This window comes from Gracilinanus agilis, chromosome 2, assembly GCF_016433145.1.
Source record: "Gracilinanus agilis isolate LMUSP501 chromosome 2, AgileGrace, whole genome shotgun sequence".
NCBI lineage: Eukaryota > Metazoa > Chordata > Mammalia > Didelphimorphia > Didelphidae > Gracilinanus > Gracilinanus agilis.
Window position 1 is genome coordinate 681,988,988 of NC_058131.1, and position 18,628 is coordinate 682,007,615.

Sequence of the window (18,628 nt, forward strand, 5' to 3'; positions counted from 1 at the left end):
GTATCACTAAGATTTCGAGATTGACTCTGCCCTATATGAACCCAGACCCAAAGGTCTGGGCACAGATTACTCACATAGAATGGCGAAAAAGTGCTTGTTCTATAAATGAATGAATAATCAGTATTAAAAGGTTGTAGGTAAAACAGCATTTGAACTCTGGTGTAGTGAAAAAGCATTGGACTGATCATCTTGAATTGAGTTCTAGCCCTGGTTCTGAAACCAACAAGGCATTAGAACTTGGGCAAACCATTCAAACTAAGTCAATCCAATAAGCATTTATTAAGCATCTACAATGTGTCAGCCACTTCCTCTATCCATTGATTGACCTCAGTTTCCTTATCTGAAAAATGTGGTTGTTGGACTAGATGACCTCTAAACTTCTTTCCTTCAATGACATCCTAAATTCTCTTGTTTCAATATAGTATATTCTCTCTCTCTCTCTCTCTCTCTCTCCCCCTTTCTTCCTTCTTCTCTCCTTTCCTTTCCTTTCTCTCCCACACACCTTCCTTTAGATCCCCTGCGGGTAATAAATGCTATGTTCCCAATCAACATGGTAGATATGACTCCTAAATAGTCTTTGAAAGCTTTATGAGATATGAGACTCTCACATTAATGCGAGGAGCCATTTATACAAGAATGACATCCTGGGAGAGGTGGGGCTCTCCACAAATGGATTATCCTTCACTACTTATCCTTGTCCTGTTAGACCCTTGCTCATTTTAAAGGATCCAATTAATTATGAATCTCTTTATTCTCAATGGTCCATAAGGAAGGATTTTTGCCCAGTGACTCTGACACTGGTTAAAAAATGGGACATCCTACCTATGCAATTTCTTTTAAAAAAATTTTTTTAAAGAAAGAACCTTGTACTCTGGCGATGGTGATTTGCATTCCTGAACACCCCCTGCCCCCTACCAAGAAAAAAAGTGACTTTGGTAAATGTTCATAGTTGCCAGGTCACTCTCAAGAAGATGTATGTGGAAAAGCAATTCCCAGATATTTGCAATCATGCAAAAAATGATAAATAAAGAAGATGGCAGGGCCCAGGGAATATTTTAAAATCTCTTTGGATGCACATTTTGCACCTGCCCCCAGGACAGCTCCCTCAAAATATCAGTCCTAGGGAAAAACCATCTGGCTGACAAACTAATGAGAATTAGTTACAGTCTCCTTAGCAGCTTTCCTGGACATATTAGGACCACTTTTTTTTCATTTTTATTTTTTCATTTTTTTCACTTTTTTCACTTTTTCACTTTTTTTCACTTTTTCACTTTTCATTTTCACATTTTCACCTTCACTTTCACTCTTCTTTCTATTAATAATAACAACCCATATTTACATGGCACATTGAGGTTCTCAGAGCACTTTCTTTGTAACCTTGCTTGTAAACATTACATTACAACAGCTATAAAGCAGGAGTAATTTTATTTCTCCCTGTTTTATAGATGAGCAAACTAAGGCTAAATGGTAGGTAGCTTTGCCCAGACTCTCCTAGCTAACAAATACCAGAACCAGAATTGAAACTGAAGTACCTCCTGATTCTAGGATCATTCCTGATCCCACCGCACCAAGCTAACACTTGTAAGTCTTATTTTATTGAAATAAAGAAAGGCCTCTTAGTTTGTGAGGAGTTGGATGCTTTCCACAAAGCAGCTGGGATAGAATGCCAAAATTCCTAGGTGGTATTACAGTTGGGATTAGAAAATCACAAAATTTCATAAATGAAAACGATCACAGGAGCCATCTATCCTACCCCATGCCAGGGGAAAAAAAAATTCCATCTGGGATCACAGATTTAGAGCAAGAAGGAACGTTAGAGGTCCCATAATCCAATCCCTTCATTGTGCAAATGAAGAAATTGAGGTAGGCTCAGAAATGCAAAGATTTGCTCCGATTTTCCCCCAAAAAATTACTCTGTTGGGATTTGGACTCAAATCCAGCCTTCTTTCCTTGATATTATACTCTATAGTGTATTTTTTTTAAGGAGGGTGTTCAGATTTACTTTAAGACCTTCAAGGTGGGATGAGGTGTCGGGTTGGGTGAGACTAACTCTTAAGGAAGCACATTCCACTTTGGTAGAACCCTATTTTCCTTTCATCAAGCCCAAATTCACTCCTCTCTACTCTACCCATCCCTCCTCATTTTGCCCCTGAAGCCAACCAAAAATAGTCTGCACCCTCTTCCACAGGACAGCTCTTCAAACCCTAAAGACAATGAATATGCCCCCTCCAAGTCTTCTCTTTTCCATGCTTCTCAACATCAACAGAAAGTACAGGTCCATTCCCAGAACCCTATACTTGATTGGATATCACTATGCTTGCTCAACCTCTAGCTGGATTAAGGATCATCTCCCTTTGCTGATATTGTTTCAATCGCGCACTTTTCAAGTTGTCCCTTCCCTCATAGAGGAAGGACAACTAATGGAATATGGTTGCCCTCTCCAGAGGCTGAGCAGGAAAAAAATGAGCACATGTCAGGCAGAATGGTGCCTGGCCAATCCCATCAGAGAGATGAGCTCAGGACAAAAGTGATTTTTGCATTAAATGGGTATCATCTGTTCCCTAATATCTTGTTAGGTTTATGGACCTGATCACTTCCCTTTCTGTGGAGTATACTTATGGTTTTCCCAAAGTTCTAAAACCAGACACAAGACACCCCTTGGCAGCCATATCTATCTTTAGAGCCTAGGGATCGCTATGAATTATGGATATGCCTTCCTTTTTTCTTTTTTTTTTTTTTCATCCCCCTTGAGGTCCCATTTTTCCAAAGGCAGCCATTAACACACACCAACATTTCATGCTAAACTGACTTTTTTAAGCTCCCAGGAGCCATCCCTGGCATCTGGAATTCTTCTATGACTGCCGAGCCTGTGTTTCAATTTATGGCCACTGCAGAGCCTGGGAAGCAAGGAGAAGAACATCCAATATAACCACAAATGTGCAAATTCTGCAGAAAGACAAGAGATCCTGGTATCCCAGATCCTCTGCTAAAGGGGACCTCAGAGGCCATCTAGTCCAGTTCTTTTTTTTCTTTTAAGCAAGCTAAGTCCAAGATCACAGAACTGCCCAAAATCCTCTTTTAGCATTTAGCTAGAAAAGGGTACAATGACCTTGACATAAAGTTCCCTGTACACACACACACACACACACACACACACACACACACACACACACACAGGGTATGACAATCTCCAGGCGGGCTCTAACCTGTACACAGGTCAAGTGCAATGTGTAGCTTTCCAAAGGAACAGTTTTTGACAAGGAGCCCTAGTCTGCTCCCTGGCCACAAACAGTTAATTGATGCTGTTGCGAGCTGCCCTCCAGCACTAAGGAGTTTATGTGGCTTTAATCAGATTGATCTCCAGTCCAAAGTGAATCTGGGGGTGGGGGGAGCCACAGTGTATCCAGCAGCACAAAGCTGCAGCCTCGGAAAGGAATTCTGACAAGGTAATTATTAAGCACAATCATTGAGACAGTATAGGAAGGGGGAGCGAGGCTGGGAGCAGGAAAGGTGATTTTTATTCACACTTCTGGGAGGTAACCCAAGCAGCATTAGCTGGCTGGATGTAGCCACAACCTGTTTGGCTTCCACTCTGCCCTCGGGGCCTCAGCGGGGCATGGTCCTCTAGGAAACCAAATGGGAGGGGACGCCTCTTTCAGAAAGGTCATTGGGACTCGGGGAGCTCCCGCAGGTCCCTGCATTCTTCTAGGGAGACATGCAGGCACGAGCCAGGGCTAGTTAGCAAGGGCAGCCTGGGCTGCCTCTCCTGGCTGGCTGCCCCCCACTTTGAGGACAAGGATGAAGCGGCAGGCATTTTGGACTGGACTGGAGTACTCCTGTCGATTCTTGGGCATCTCCACCGCAGCAGGTAAGACAATCTCTTCTTGCCTCTTGGCTGCCTCAGGTGTGTTCAGTAGCAAACAATACTGCCAAAGGAGCTGGGAACCATGGAGAGAGGAACAGAAGCAGACAAGGAGAAAGACATTCTTCTGCCCTGTCACTGGTCTCCATGCCTCCAGAGTTCCCCCCCCCCGCCCCCCAAGATCCCCGGACAGGTTGTTTCTAGGGATGATGGCGTACAGAACTGGCCACTAGCTCAAAACTTACCAAGTTGGTCCCACTCTAGCCAAGTAAAAGGCAAATCCTTGTGTTAATGTTACAGCTTTCTTCCAGAGAGAGTTCCCAGGGCAGGAGGAACTTCTCCATTGGCGTAGACTGTGAACTGCATTATCATTCTGTTTAATAAGTAAATAAACAAAGTGATTGACAGGCTTGCTTGTATTACAAAAGCTGTACTTCTTCTTGGGCTCTTGTTTTGCTGGACTTGAAAGGATGGGACTTGATGATCTCCAAGTTCCCTCCTGGCTCTCACATTCTCTGATAGGTATTCCCTGGAGCTAGAGCAAGATCCCCAAAAGGTAACCCCCCCATCTATCCCTTTAACAAATGCACAGAGGGAAATGAGAGAATGATTGCAGGAATCCAGGCATTTCTCAAGAAGGATTTGTTGTACAGTGGAAAGCACACTGGCTTTGGAGTTGAAAGACTTCCATGCATAACCCAGCTCCAACACTTGCTATCTGCATGAACGTGGGCAACCAATCTGAGCCTTTGTCTCCTCATTTGGAAAAGATGGCCTGATCTCACAGGACTGCAGTGGAGATGCTTTCTAAGCCTCTAACTAGAGAAATATGGATTATTCTTGTCATTAAAGTCTTCAGTAAGCCCCCAAGTGCTATGTTAATGAAAAGTTATTACTATTATTTGCCATTCTTCTCAGCTTATATAAGTGGAGTTCATGTCGACACAGTTCTGAGACAAGATACTGTGATATGATATTCGCATGTTTAATATTTTGTGGATGCTGCACAGGTGGGTGAAAGCATTGCTTTAAAAAAATTTACTTTCCATCTTAGAATCAATTCTGTGGATTGGTCCCGAGGAAGAAGAGCAGTAAGGGCTAGGCAATGGGGGTTAAGTGACTTGCCCAGGGTCACACAGCTAGGAAGTATCTGAGGTCAGATTTGAACCTGGGACCTCCCATCTCTAGGCCTGGCTCTCAGTCTGCTGAGCCACCTAGTTGTTCCTGAGAGCATTTCTTATTATGACCCGGAGTATCATCAACAGTGTGGTCTAGTGGACAGAGTGCTTGATTTTGAGTCAAAAGACTTGAGTTCAACTCCTGTAGTCGCTCATTTCCTATTTGAGTTTGGGAAAGTCAACAATCTTCTTTGGGCTTCAGCTTCAAGTTTGATTAAATGCCCTTTAATATCCCATCTAACTTTAAATCTACAACCCCATGACCATCAGTGTCATCTCTAGGAGGTCAGTCATATGTAGATTATCTGTCAGGATTTTTTCTTAATCTCATGGTAAGTCCCGCCATCAACCAGCAAGTTTTCTGTCCCTTATTTCTATCATCCATTCCTTGGGGATAATGGGAAATGCTAACTCATTTGCAAGATGGTTCACTAATTCAATTGGTTGGAATATAGGATATCCCATCTGCATCTCCAACTTCCTCAGAGGTTTGGCCATGGTCCCGGGTACTCAACACTAATCCATCCCCACTCAAAGCACAAGCTCTGCTGGAATTTGGACAGAAGCATCTTCTCTTTATATAAAAAGGACAGTACATTAGGTTAACTTGGGAGCAAAGCATAAAAAGGTAAATCTTCTGTGGGATGGAGAATCTATAAGAAAGATCTCAAAGCTAACGACTATATTTATATTATCTGAAGTTCTGGATTATTCATGCTACTGTTCCCTTCTATTAGCAGAAATAAATGAGAGTTGATTATAGTATAGCAAATGGAATAGAGACATGGCTTTTGTCTGGAAGTCATTAAAAAATTATAAATCTGTCCTCCTAATGGATTAACCAAAGGCAGTTAAAAAGTCTAATGTATCTATACCCACAACAGAGACTGACGTTCCTTCTCAGTCTGTACATCTTCTCTTAACCACAACCTTTTCTATCTGTTCAAAGTCCAGCCATTAACATTGATGTCAATAATGAGTCCTCCATAGCCTGCCTTTAACCTACATATTTTTAATCTACATATTAGTCATATTTTCCATTACTGCTCTTCACATCTTATATGCTCCAAGTGAGGAGGGCTTTTTACTCTTCTCCATCATTTCTCAACTTTTCCCACTTCTTCACATCCACATATCCTTTCTTTTATACTTAGAAATAATAATGGCCCTCGCAGCTTCAACTACCAAATTTCAAACTTTATGGAAAGCTCAGTTCAGATTGTACCAGCTCTCCTGATTTAAAAAGCATGATTCGAGAAGACATCCATTGCTCCTCAAAGACAAATTTCATTTCATTTTTTACCTTTGTTTCCCCAGGACTTAATGAATTTTTAAACGCTATAAAGATCCATGATTTTATTGCTACTTTTTGATGTCTCAGTAGACAAGATGGGAAAGCATGGCTAGACAGGAATTAATATTTTAACTATGGTGCCACTTTGTAGAAGGAATTTTAAGAGGCCAGCGTAAATCCAAAGTAACACAAACAAGATGGCAAAAAGACTCGAAACCATTCCCCAGGACAGTCAGCCACAGGAATGAAGGCTATCTACCTTATACAAGAGTAGATATTAGAGGAGAAAAGTGTAGCTTTCTTCAAATAGAATGGATGACATATGAAAGATGGTTCAAATTTGACCCTTGGAGGCAAAACCAGAGCAATAGATGGAAGTTACAGAGAGGAGGAGGATTTCTGGCTCAACGGATGAGGAAAAAGTCATTATTATTATTATTATTATTATTGTTGTTGTTGTTGTTGTTGTTGTTGTTGCTGTTGTTGTTGTTGTTGTTGTTGTAATATTTTATTTTCCCCAATCACACGTAAAAGCAATTTTCAACATTCTTTTCTAAAATTTTTAGTTCCAATTTTTCTCTCTTCTCTCCCCACTCTCTGAGATGGAATCTGATATAAATTTTACACGTGCAATCACATAAAATATTTTTCCATTTGTGCTAATTATTATTGCTAATAATAATTGGCATTAATTTGAAAAGCCCCCAGGAGCAGAGAGCCATTGGGCCAGTAAACTTGTCAAGACTGGAAATAGTGCATGTTAAAGTCAATCAGTAGTGGGATATGGCCTTTGAGTAGTCATTACACTCCCATCCTAGGCAAAGTGGGGAGATTCAGTCAAAAGAAGAGAAGAAGGAAGGGAAGGGAAGGGAAGGGAAGGGAAGGGAAGGGAAGGGAAGGGAAGGGAAGGGAAGGGAAGGGAAGGGAAGGGAAGGGAAGGGAAGGGAATGAAAGTAAGGGAAAGGGGAAGGGAAAGGGAAAGGGGAAGGGAAAGGGAAAGGGGAAGGGAAAGGGAAAGGGAAAGGGAAAGGGAAAGGGAAAGGGAAGGGAAAGAGGAAGGGAAGGGAATAGGGAAGGGAACGGTATTATATTTGTAAGAAGGATTATTTTTTATTTTGCCCCACATGGTAAAAAAGAACTTCCTAAGAATTAGAATTGAAGTTATTAAAACATGAGTTCAAATCCTACCTCAGACATTTGATGGATATTGCAAGTAATGGTGAGGATTAAATGAAATAGTATATATAAAGTGCTTTGCAAATCTCAAACTACTATGTCATTGCTAGCCATCTATTCCATGAATGATCATGATTGCCTTTTATGATTTCCCAGCTGAGTTGTAAATCCTGGATTACGTAGCTTTTCAAGGGTGTGTAGTCATGGCCCAGTTGGGTGGGGAGCCTTGATTCCTTAACAGTGGCCAGGCTTTTATTTTAGTTCAAAGAACAATGCTATGACTCAGGCTAAACTTAAACATAGACACAGTAGAAAACCAGCTACCAATGGGTTCCTGCTGCCCAAAGAAATCCTGTTACACTGACTCATTTCTGAAATTCTTCCTTCTCTCATCCTGCCTACCAAAGCTTCTTCCCTTTAACCCCAAATTCTGATACCTCCTAATATGTTGTCTACTCAATTGGTCATTTCAGAGACCCAGGCTTATATAATGTTGATATCATCTTGCCTAGGATAGAGTTCTGTAAGCAATAAGTAATCAATAAATATTGTTTGAAATTAAATTAAAGTCAGTTACCAATGGCTTTGAAGATAGACACCAGTTCAGGTTCCCTTGGTCATCAACTTGATGTGTGACTTTTCAATGAGGCTTGTTATATTTCTGACTCAGTTTCATCACCTGTAAAATGATTGGGTTGGATGAAATGATCTTTAAGATCCCCCCAAATTCTGAACATCAATGGGCCTATCTTTTCATCTGTTGAATTAGGTTAAATCACGTTCAATGAAATGATAGAAGAGCTAAGTCCATTGTTACATGCAGCAAAAGGAAAGAGCATGAGGATATCAACCTTCTCTATGGAAAAGTAGCTGACCCTACAAAGATCATCTTGACCTACTTAGTCATTTTACCTAGGCCACCACTGCCTATATATGTTTAGAAAGAAATTTAATAACCTTGTGTCTTTTCAGTGAGTGACTCAAAATCTTCTAGTCATAGGTCACACAATTATAGGATTTGTAGACGGAAGAGACCTTAAAGCTCCCCAGATTTAGAATGAAATCCTAGCTCTGCCATCTACCATCTGTGTGAACCTGAGCAAGCCACTCAGACCCTTCTGATGTCAGTTTTCTCATCTGTAAAATGAGTGGATTGAACTAGATGGTCTCTAAAGTCCCTTCCATCTCTAAATCTGTGAACTTATGATCTTATTAATGTTTTCATTTTCCAGATGATGAACCTGAGGTAGAGAGGTCAAGTAGTTTTTTCCCATAGTATAACAACCTAAGTCTCAGAGGGAGAAAGCAGAATTAGGGCTGTGCCAACTCTGGGTTCAACCCTCATACTACAACAACAATTACAATAAACTAGTATTTAGAGGCAGCTTTAAGGTTTTACAAAATGCTTTACAAATATTATCTCATTTTATCCTCACATCAATCCTGGGAAGTAGGTGCTATTATTATTCCCATTTTATAGATTAGGGAATTAAAGTGACCTGGAGTGGAGGGGAGCACCTACTATGAACCGAGGACTGTGTGAATTGCTTTACTAATATCTCATTTGGTCCTCACAACAGCCCTGGAAGGTAGATACTCTTATTATCTCCATTTTACAATTGAGAAAAATGAGGCAGATACCACAATTTGTTTAGCCATTTCCCAATCAAAGGACATTCTCTCATTTTCCAATTTTTTGCCATCACAAAGAACGCGGCTGTAAATATTTTTGTACATGTCTTTTTCCTTATTATCTCTTTGGGGTATAAACCAAGTAGTGCTATCTATGGCTGGATCAAAAGGCAGAGAGTCTTTTAAAGCCCTTTGGGCATAGTTCCAAATTGCCATCCAGAATGGTTGGATCAATTCACAACTCCACCAGCAATGCATTAATGTCCCAATTTTGCCACATCCCCTCCAACATTCATTACTCTCCCCTGCTCTCATTTTAGCCAATCTGCTGGGTGTGAGGTGATACCTCAGAGTTGTTTTGAAAAATGAGGCAAATAACAGTTAAGTGACTTGCCCAGGCTCACATAGCAATTAAGGTCTGAAACCAGATTTGAAGTCACATCTTCCTAAGCATGGTCCAAGAGTCCACTGTTTGTAGTCCATTGTAAGAGAAAAGACAATGCTGTCACTGCCCTGATGTGTCATTCTTCCTTCCCCCACCTTGAAAAAAATCCCTCATAACATACACAGGGTTGTGGCAAAAACAGGCTCATGGGTTGTTTATACACATGTCCATCGATAAGGAAGCCAACAGATGATGGAGTTTACGTTGAAGCAGCTGATTCAGGGAGTCTCCGTTTGCCCATGCCTTTGCCAACAAACAAATAAAGTGCCGAGTTTGAAACAGTGATTTTGTGTAAACATTGTTTCTCCTAACAACTCACTCATTCTCACAGAGCAAATATTTTGGATCCAGTTGGAAGCTCAATACAGATTGCTTTCGTATACAAGGCTGATTATATGTTTTGAGAAGGAAGTTTCTTCCCAGACCCATGACTTCCCCATACCACACTTTTACAAGAACTGAAAAAAGGGACATTGTTTATTAAAACATAGTAGGTCCCAAGGGTGCGAGAATTTCAAACCCAGATGTTCTTATTCTATTTTAAAGAATACAACCAATAGGGAATGGAGCCCTTCCCCACTTCAAACTCTAAGAAAATCTGTTTCTGAAGCATCCATCTTGAAGTTCAAATTATATGTTTCCCTCTTGAATTTTATCTCACCACTACCTCCTCCCAATAAAAAGCTCGTTGAGCACATTGAAACAGGTGGAGGAGGATTTGTCACCCTTTCAAGGTAAAATCGGGAGGTAATATGCTAGTTAGCAGATCAACCTTTCCATCTTGGTTCTGGGGTTGATGAACTGCATGACAATGGGGAAATGACTGAACTTTTCTAACCCTCAGTTTCCTCATCTGTTTACTGGGGATAATACTTATACCACCTCCTTCACAGGGTGGTTGTGAGAAAAATGCCCTGTGGACCTTAAAGTGTCACTATTTATAAATGTTGGCAAATGGTATATTTAGATCTGTAAAACATTTCATTAATGGTGTTTTGCTTTTTCAACTTTTCTGACCATTCCAAGAATAAATGGAATACACATTCCATACATAGCTATACACAAATAAACACGTACCCATGCCCCATCCAAAGATTATTTGGCTTGTGTAACTTTCTTACATGATATCCCTATGTTCTCCTGTTTTGATTAACAAAATGGAACCGGGAACTATATTTTTTGTACATATAGATTATGTCTCATTTTTCCATCTTTCAATTCATTTGTGCCTATGTAGAGTTTATACTTAGTTGTAGCTCTCCAGGGATGAAGCTACTAATACCTTTGGATGACTGTTTTCTACTTCCACCTGAAAACACTTTGTCATTGGCCAGCACCACTCCAGTGGCCACTCCAGAAGTGTTTGTGTCTGGTCTCTGGTGAGACCACTTTACTCTGTCATTGGTCACTATCATTCTAAAAGACTCTACTAAAGCTTCTGGATCTCCCAAACACAATTTCCTGGGCTGTCTCCTTTAGAAGTACTCACTAGCATAGGATCAGGAAAGAAAAAACACAAAAAAGACCCGTCACCTTTTGCTCACGGATAGATGGCAACTTGCTGCCACAGCACCCACTCAGCAGCTCAGAACAGTCATCATTGCCTCACTCAGTGCCACGAGGGATAAGAAACTGTGAGAGTGATGGGTCATCAGTTGCGCTTCATCACCTTATGAGGCATCATTTCTTCAAACTCTGTAGCCAATTAGAAGACTCCTCATCATCTCTCAGTGCCAATGTCCTCAGAGACAGTCTATCCAAATTCCGTATTTTGAATTGGAACAGGCAGGGGTTATTTGCCCATGCATAACCTCCCAGGAAGAGCAAATCTGAGAATGCCCTAAGGTCTGAGTCCTCACCAGTTAGTCTCCTCCTCCATTACGCTCTCTACTATTCCCCATAAAATACATTTATCTTTTTGAGAGTCTATAGATCTCTTTAGGGGGCTCTAAGATTTTATTGAGCTTAATACAATCAGAAGAATGTAATCTACAAATAGGAGCATCGAGAGGACCTTATTATCTATAAGGAATTCCTCTTTGGAATTGGACTCTGTTCAATTTCCTCCATTACAACAGTCAATACCACTGGCAAATTTATATTTCCCCGTGTTTCATCTCATAAAAACAGAACTCTTCATTAGAATGGGTAGCAATTTTAATTATGAACTAGTTTTATTATGTACTAATTTCTATGTGTGTAAAAATTCTACAACATTTAGGTTAAGATATCTTAGAAACTAGTAACTTTCTCATTAATCATTCCATTATCAATCATTTCTTAATCTAGCATTGTATTTCCCCCCAGGATTGAGTTGGGAGCATATTTTAACTCACACTGAACCTTTCTCAGAGTTCAGCATTAAATATTCAACAAATATTTCAGAATCACAGAAGTTTAGAATTAGATGGGCCCTCAGTGGCCAGCTATTTTAATCTACTCCTGAAAATGAAGGCTGCTATAACACATCTAACAAATACTAAAACTCACCCAGCCTTTGATTTAAGACCTCCAATAAGACAGAAACCATGCCTTCCTGAAGCAGAGCACTCGGCTGTTGTATAAATTTTTTAGACCCTTACTAGCCATCTTAGAATCAATATTGTGTATTGCTTCCAAGGCAGAAGAGTGTTAAAGGCTAGAGAACAGAAGTTAAGTGATTTTTCCAGGGTCACACAGCTAGAAAGTTTCTGAGGCCAAATTTCAACCCAGGACCTCCTGTTTCTCGGCTTGGTTTTCAATCCACTGAGCTACCCAGCTACCCCTGCTTTTGTACAATTTTAATTGCTAGGAAGTTTTTTTCTTGACCTCGAGTCCCAATTTGTAACTTCCACATATTTCTCCAAATTCTGTTTTCTAGGGTCAAGAAGAACAAGTCTAATCACTCATCTGTATGAAAGTTTTTTAAATATTTGAAAATGATTATCATGTCTCCCCTTCCCAGCCTATCTCCAAACCCTCTACCATCAATGGTTCCTTCAACTGATCCTTGTATGGCATGAAATCATTTCTTAGATGCCCTTCCAAGGTCTGTCTATGGTTTCAGTATTCCTGGCTAGCTGTCAATTAGGGAGTCAACTAGTCACCTAGCATTTATCACATACCTACTCTTCCATTCAAGAAAATTACAATCTAATGGGGGAGACAGTGCACAAACAAGACACATAACAGATCAATCTCAGAGGGAAGGCATTAAGGTGGTGTTGTTTTTTTGTTTTTTTTTTTTTAATCCTTACTTTAGGAGTAGCTAGGTAGTAGCTCAGTGAATTGAAAGCCAAGCCTGAAGATGAAAATTCCTGAGTTCAAATCTAGCCTCAGACACTTCCTAGCTGTGTGACCTTGAGCATGTCATTTAACCCTCATTACCTAATCCTTACTGCTCTTCTGCCTTGGTACCAATATGCAGTATTAATTAATTCTAAGACAGAAGGTAAAGGTTAAAAAAATCTTGCCTTCTGTCTTGGAATCAATACAAAGTATCAGTTCCAAGGCAGGAAAAAAAAAAGAGATAAGGTCTAGGCAATGGGGGTTAAGTGACTTGCCCAGGGTCATACAACTAGGGAATGTCTGAGACCAGATTTGAACCCAGGTTTTTCCAACTCTGGGCTTGGCATTCTATCTATTGCACTATCTAGCTGCTCTTAGGGAAAGCATTAAAATTAAAGAGAACTGGGATAGTCTTCTTACAGAAAGTGAGACTATAACTGAGAATTAAAAGCCAGGGAAACCAGAAGGCAGAAATGAGAGAGAGACACAGAGAGACAGAGACAGAGAGACAGGGACAGAGAGACAAAGAGGCAGAGACAGAGAGAGAAAAAGAAATTTTTAGAGTTGGGAGCTGGAGTGTCATATATAAAGAAGAGCAAGGAGATCATTTTCATTGATTCAGAGAGTAAATATATTTAGAGAAATAAGGTTTAAAAAACTGGAAAAGTGAGGTGAAAGGGCAAGTTACAATTGTCTTTGAATGGCAAACAGAGGATTCCTATTTGATCTGGGAGATAAAAGAGATGCTGGAGTTTATTGAATAGGGATGTGATAAAATCAGTTTTTTTCATAGCAAGATCACTTTAATAGCTAATTGGAACACAGATTGGAGTGCGGAGAGACTTGAAGTAGGATGACTTATGAAGAAACTATTGCAATAGTCCAAGCACAAAGTGATTGAAGCCTAAACCAAGTTGGTAGCAATGTCAGAGGAGAGAAGACAGTATATATGACAGATATCACAAAGATTAAAAAAAAAAAACCAACAGCATTTGCCAGCTGATTGGATAAGAAGCGGGGGATTTTGAACAATTAAGGATGATACCTAATCTGCCAGTCTGGGTAACTGCAAGGATAGTGATATCCTCAACAGGGAGAGAAATTAGGAAGGAGGGGATAGTTTGTGGGAAAGCTAGTGAGTTGAGTTTTTGGTTATGTTGAGTTTAAGGTCTCTGGAAAGAAATTGGGACTAGACAAGTAGATCAAAGATATAAAAGATGATAAATGGAACCTCTGGAGCTGTTGAGATCACCAAGCAAAATAATGTAAAGAGAACGACCCCAGGGGAGAGCAATTTTGATTGAATGATAAGGTCAGAAGCCAGATGATAAAGGGTTAAGAGAGTGAGAAGAAAGAAATTGGAGGCACCTATTATAGACAGGGTTTTCAAGGAGTTTAGTTGAAAGGGAGAAAGATAGGATGATAGCTAATGGGGATGCATAGATCAAGTCAGGTATTTTTAGGATGATTGCCAAGTCCTTTTAGACAACTTTTCTCTAAGCTTTTAACTCATATCTTTTGAGAGGTATCTAGCTGCCTACCTATAATTTATCAACCAACAAGTATTTTAAGCAATACCTCCTTGCCCAGGCTAAACAGAAAAATATATAGGACAGACCCTGTGATCAAGAAATTTTAAATCCACTTAAGTCAGGGGTTCTTAATCTGGAGTTTACGCACTTGGTTTTATTTAGAAGATGGATGGATGGAAGGGTAAGTGATAAGCAAATAGTTAGGTATAGATATAGACCTATTTTTCAAGAGAATTGATTTCCTTTATAATCCTAATTATTTTGTTTTTTTATAATTTTAAAAATGTTATTCTGAAAAGAGTAACATAGACTTTCCCCGACTGCCAAAGGTGTCCATGATGCAAAAAAAGCTTATAAACCTCTGATTGAAGGAGACAAAGCTGACATACATGAAGGCACGAATATGAGATAGCCGATCGTGGACAAGGATAAGGAGATGTGCCTAACTAGAAAAGAAAAATCATATTGTAGAGTGATCAAAAATGAGTAATAAATGATAAATAAGTAACCACAAATAACTAAATTACAGAGTGTAAATAACTCCATGAATACAAATAAAGGGTAAACTAGATTATTAAGAGTACTGAATGACAGATTAGAAATGTTTAGACTTGATGATGAAGACAATAAGGAAACATTTCAGGATCTTGAGAAGGTGTATTATGATGAACCTGGTTTTGGGGGAAGATTGAAACGACAACAGTGTTTTACAATATGGACTAGAGAGGATGGAGAAGAGGTAAAGGAGCTGATTCAGGAGGCTGTTGTGGTCACTAAAACATGAGATGATGAGGGAAAAATAACACTTTTCTCTGCCAAATGCCCTGGTTTCAATGCCTACTTTACCAGACATTGATATCACAGCGAGAAAGTCAGAGAAGCTGAGCTGTTTGGAATAGGAAGGCAGCAGCAGCTGCTGCTTATAGCATTGAGCAAGGCACCTACCTCTCTCCCATGCTGTGGTTGCTGTCAGTAAATACATAAAAGTAGCAAAAAGCAAGGCTTACTCTCCTGGTGTTTGAAGCTGAGCCAACCATATTGCTAGTCAAGAATTTGTCCTTGAAGGAGAAAAAAATAGAGAAAGGGAAAAGATAGAAAGTGAGAATGAGAGAGAAATAAATGAAAGGTATTGGTCAGGGAGGGAGAGAGGGATTGTCTTCCAGCTGAAAATTCATCAGGGCAACTCAAGTAGAACAAAATGGGATCTGATGTCCTTGGGAGGGGGTGGGAGGGGCTGCCCTACATGAATCTGTTGTTCCTCCTGTACTTCTCATCTCTGGGGAAGTCTTCTTGTGCTGTTAATCTGTCCAAGCTCTTCAGGATCGTGAACACTAAAAGGACTTTTTGATTATGGTTCTATGGGGCCACAATCTCCTTAACATTATTCGAATCCTTTTCTCTTTCATTGCCTGAAATCATGGTATTCTGAAAGACAGAGCTTACAAAATCCTGATAAAAGAGGGGGTGGAAATGTAGCATTAAATCCCACAATCACCCTTTTCCAACCTGAAGGTTTCTATTTCCTTAACTACCTTTAAATTTCTTCTTCTCTTTTTGATGCTCCATTCTTCTGCTCTATTTTTCTTTGTCCTTAAAATTTGAATGTTTTTATTCTTTGAAAGGAATTTTGATTGTTCTGAATCGTTTTTCTGCAAAAAGAATTTCATTTGAATGGTATGGAATTAAAACTGTAAATTACTGCAGTACAGCCATCTTTATTTTATTGACACAGCCAGAAGTGGTATGAGGTTCAAATAAGATAATAGATAGCTTATAAACCTTAAATTTCTATATGAATGCCAAGTATTATTAGCAATAGTATTATTATTAGTGTTATTATTAGCCTACTGTCACCAGATCTCCTTTTTGGTGATGACCTCATTCCCTGAACCTTCTACTATACTCCTACTGAACTCAAACAATGTTTATTAAGCAATAATGTAGTATATTAGTAAATATTTAACAACTGGGAAAAATAATATTTTCATATACACTTTTAAGTTAAATCTACATTAGTAACCCACTCTTAAGTCTAGACAATCAACAAAATAATGAACTGAGCCCTTATTTGTTGTGGATTATCTATTTCTGAAGGATAAATGCTCATCCTGAAAAATCTAAGGCTTTTTTTTTTTACATTTTTAAACCCTTAACTTCTGTGTATTGGTTCCTAGGTGGAAGATTGGTAAGGGTGGGAAATGGGGGTCAAGTGACTTGCCCAGGGTCACACAGCTGGGAAGTTTCTGAGGTCGGATTTGAACCTAGGACCTCCCATCTTTAGGCCTGACTCTCAATCCACTGAACTACCCAGGTGCCCCAATCTAAGGCTTTTGAATGCAGGGTAGAGCTGGCTCCCCAGCCAGACTATAAACAGCCAATGTCTCTCATCACGTGTCTCCTTATTTTGACAAAGACTAGATCATATTTGTATTATATAACTCTTGTGTGTGGTTTTCACAGGCAGGTGAATTGGTAGATATTGTCTTCATTTTTGCATCACAATAAAATCTGCCCTCTTATTAAAGAGTTCTAAATCACAAGAGTAAATGGAAACTATTTTTGTTTGAAGGTATTCAAATTTCATAAAATCATAGCTAACTCAGAAAGTGGATTTTTAATTACTCAAATAGGACTTTTTTTTTTTACATTCATAAAGTGGTTTCAAATCTTAAATCCTGCTTTTCTCCTAAATACGCTTATCCGAGGTGGTCTCAGAGTATGAGTACCAGGTGGTGTTTTATGATATGGCATAACTTCTGCTTTATGTAAATTATTACATTTATTATTTATATCAATTACAATATTACCATTATTTTATGTCACTATCACAGTTCCATGACTGAAGAAGTTACAGAAAAAGAAAAGTACACACATTTTATTAAATTTTTATAAAATTAGGAATTTTATAAAAATTATACAAAAATGATGCAAATACAAAAATTATACAAATGCAAATTTTATTTAAAAAAGACGCATAGGACATTCAGTAGTTAGCAAAAGATTTACTAAGCTATGAGAGGAGAAGGATATTTAAGAAGGATATACATGGAGAACTCCTTGAGCTAATTGACTCAAATTTAGTCAATTAATCAAGTTAATTGTCTAATTGACTCAGTTGAGCAAAGCTCCCATTGCGATCCACAAGCCAAGCATCTGGGAGCCCCTCCAGCTCTTTATGACTTCTCTGTACTCAGCCAATGAGGAAGTGATGTGGATAGTTACCAAACAAACCTCTAATAAAAGAGTTCTTAAAAAAGAATCCATGGATGGAGGAGGCAGAGACTGCATCTTTTTATTTTCATTTTGCTTTGATTTCTTCTATCTAGAGTCGGCTCTTAATTAAGCTAATTACTTAATTAGTGTTTACAGAACCTTGTGTGTTTTATTTTTCATGAATTTAAAACTGTTACTCTGGGAAGGGGCCCATTGGCTTTAGCATATGGCCAAAGGGATCTGGGACATAAAAGAAGGTGAAGCCCCCTGCTCTGGTACTGAGGGATGTGCTCTAAAGAACTGTTTCCCTCATATTTCACTTCACATTTTTTTATGATTCTTGACCAGTGGATTAGAGTGGCATTTTGGTGTGAGCCAGAAAGGGAGGGACAAAGCAGTTCTGAGTCCAGGGGAGGTAGCTGAGCTTCTCACCAGGGCAGATGGGTCAGAGTGCTTGGCAACGCACATGCCCACACGTGGCTATCAAGCTCTGATCAGATAAACAGGTAGGGATAGCTTCCTCAGGAGATTCATATCAAGACTCAGACATTCTGGGAGGGCAAACTGTCCTGCCAAAGTCTTTGTAAAGTGCAATTATTTTACATGACAGCATGGTGTTACTTCCCTTGACCATTCCTGGCATGGATCGCCTGCCCCAGCCTTAGAAAGTCTCCACTTCCTCTTTCCAAGGGTCTTGATCAGGAAATAAGGCATAGGAATATATGGAGGCGAGATGGAAGCTCTCCAGGCTCCAAGAGTGCAGCTTCCCTTCTACACAGAATCCCTACACAGACCGTTATGGTCTGATTTGTCCTAGTTTTGACCCGTTAGCTCTATGACCTTAAAGAAGTCACTTACCTTCTTGACCTTCAATTTCCTCATCTATGAAATCGAATTTCCAAATTCTCCTTCCTAGGTGCAATCTCAATGTATTGTCCTCTGACAAGATAATATAGAAGATTTAGGCTTCATGTGAGGGAGGCTCTTAACAATAATGTTTATCCAAAAGTGCAGTGGATTGCTTGCAGT

General features: G+C 39.5%; 1 protein-coding gene across 1 annotated transcript in view; it reads left to right on the top strand.

Moving 5' to 3' along the window:
• Window positions 1-3,510: 3,510 nt before the first annotated feature.
• The window catches only part of TMEM72 (transmembrane protein 72), a 54,261-nt gene continuing 39,143 nt past the window's right edge, over window positions 3,511-18,628 (top strand). Inside the window, exon 1 of the mRNA XM_044659133.1 lies at window positions 3,511-3,868. Coding sequence (XP_044515068.1) covers window positions 3,799-3,868 — 70 coding nt within the window. The 5' untranslated portion in view covers window positions 3,511-3,798. The remainder of the gene's footprint in view (window positions 3,869-18,628) is intronic.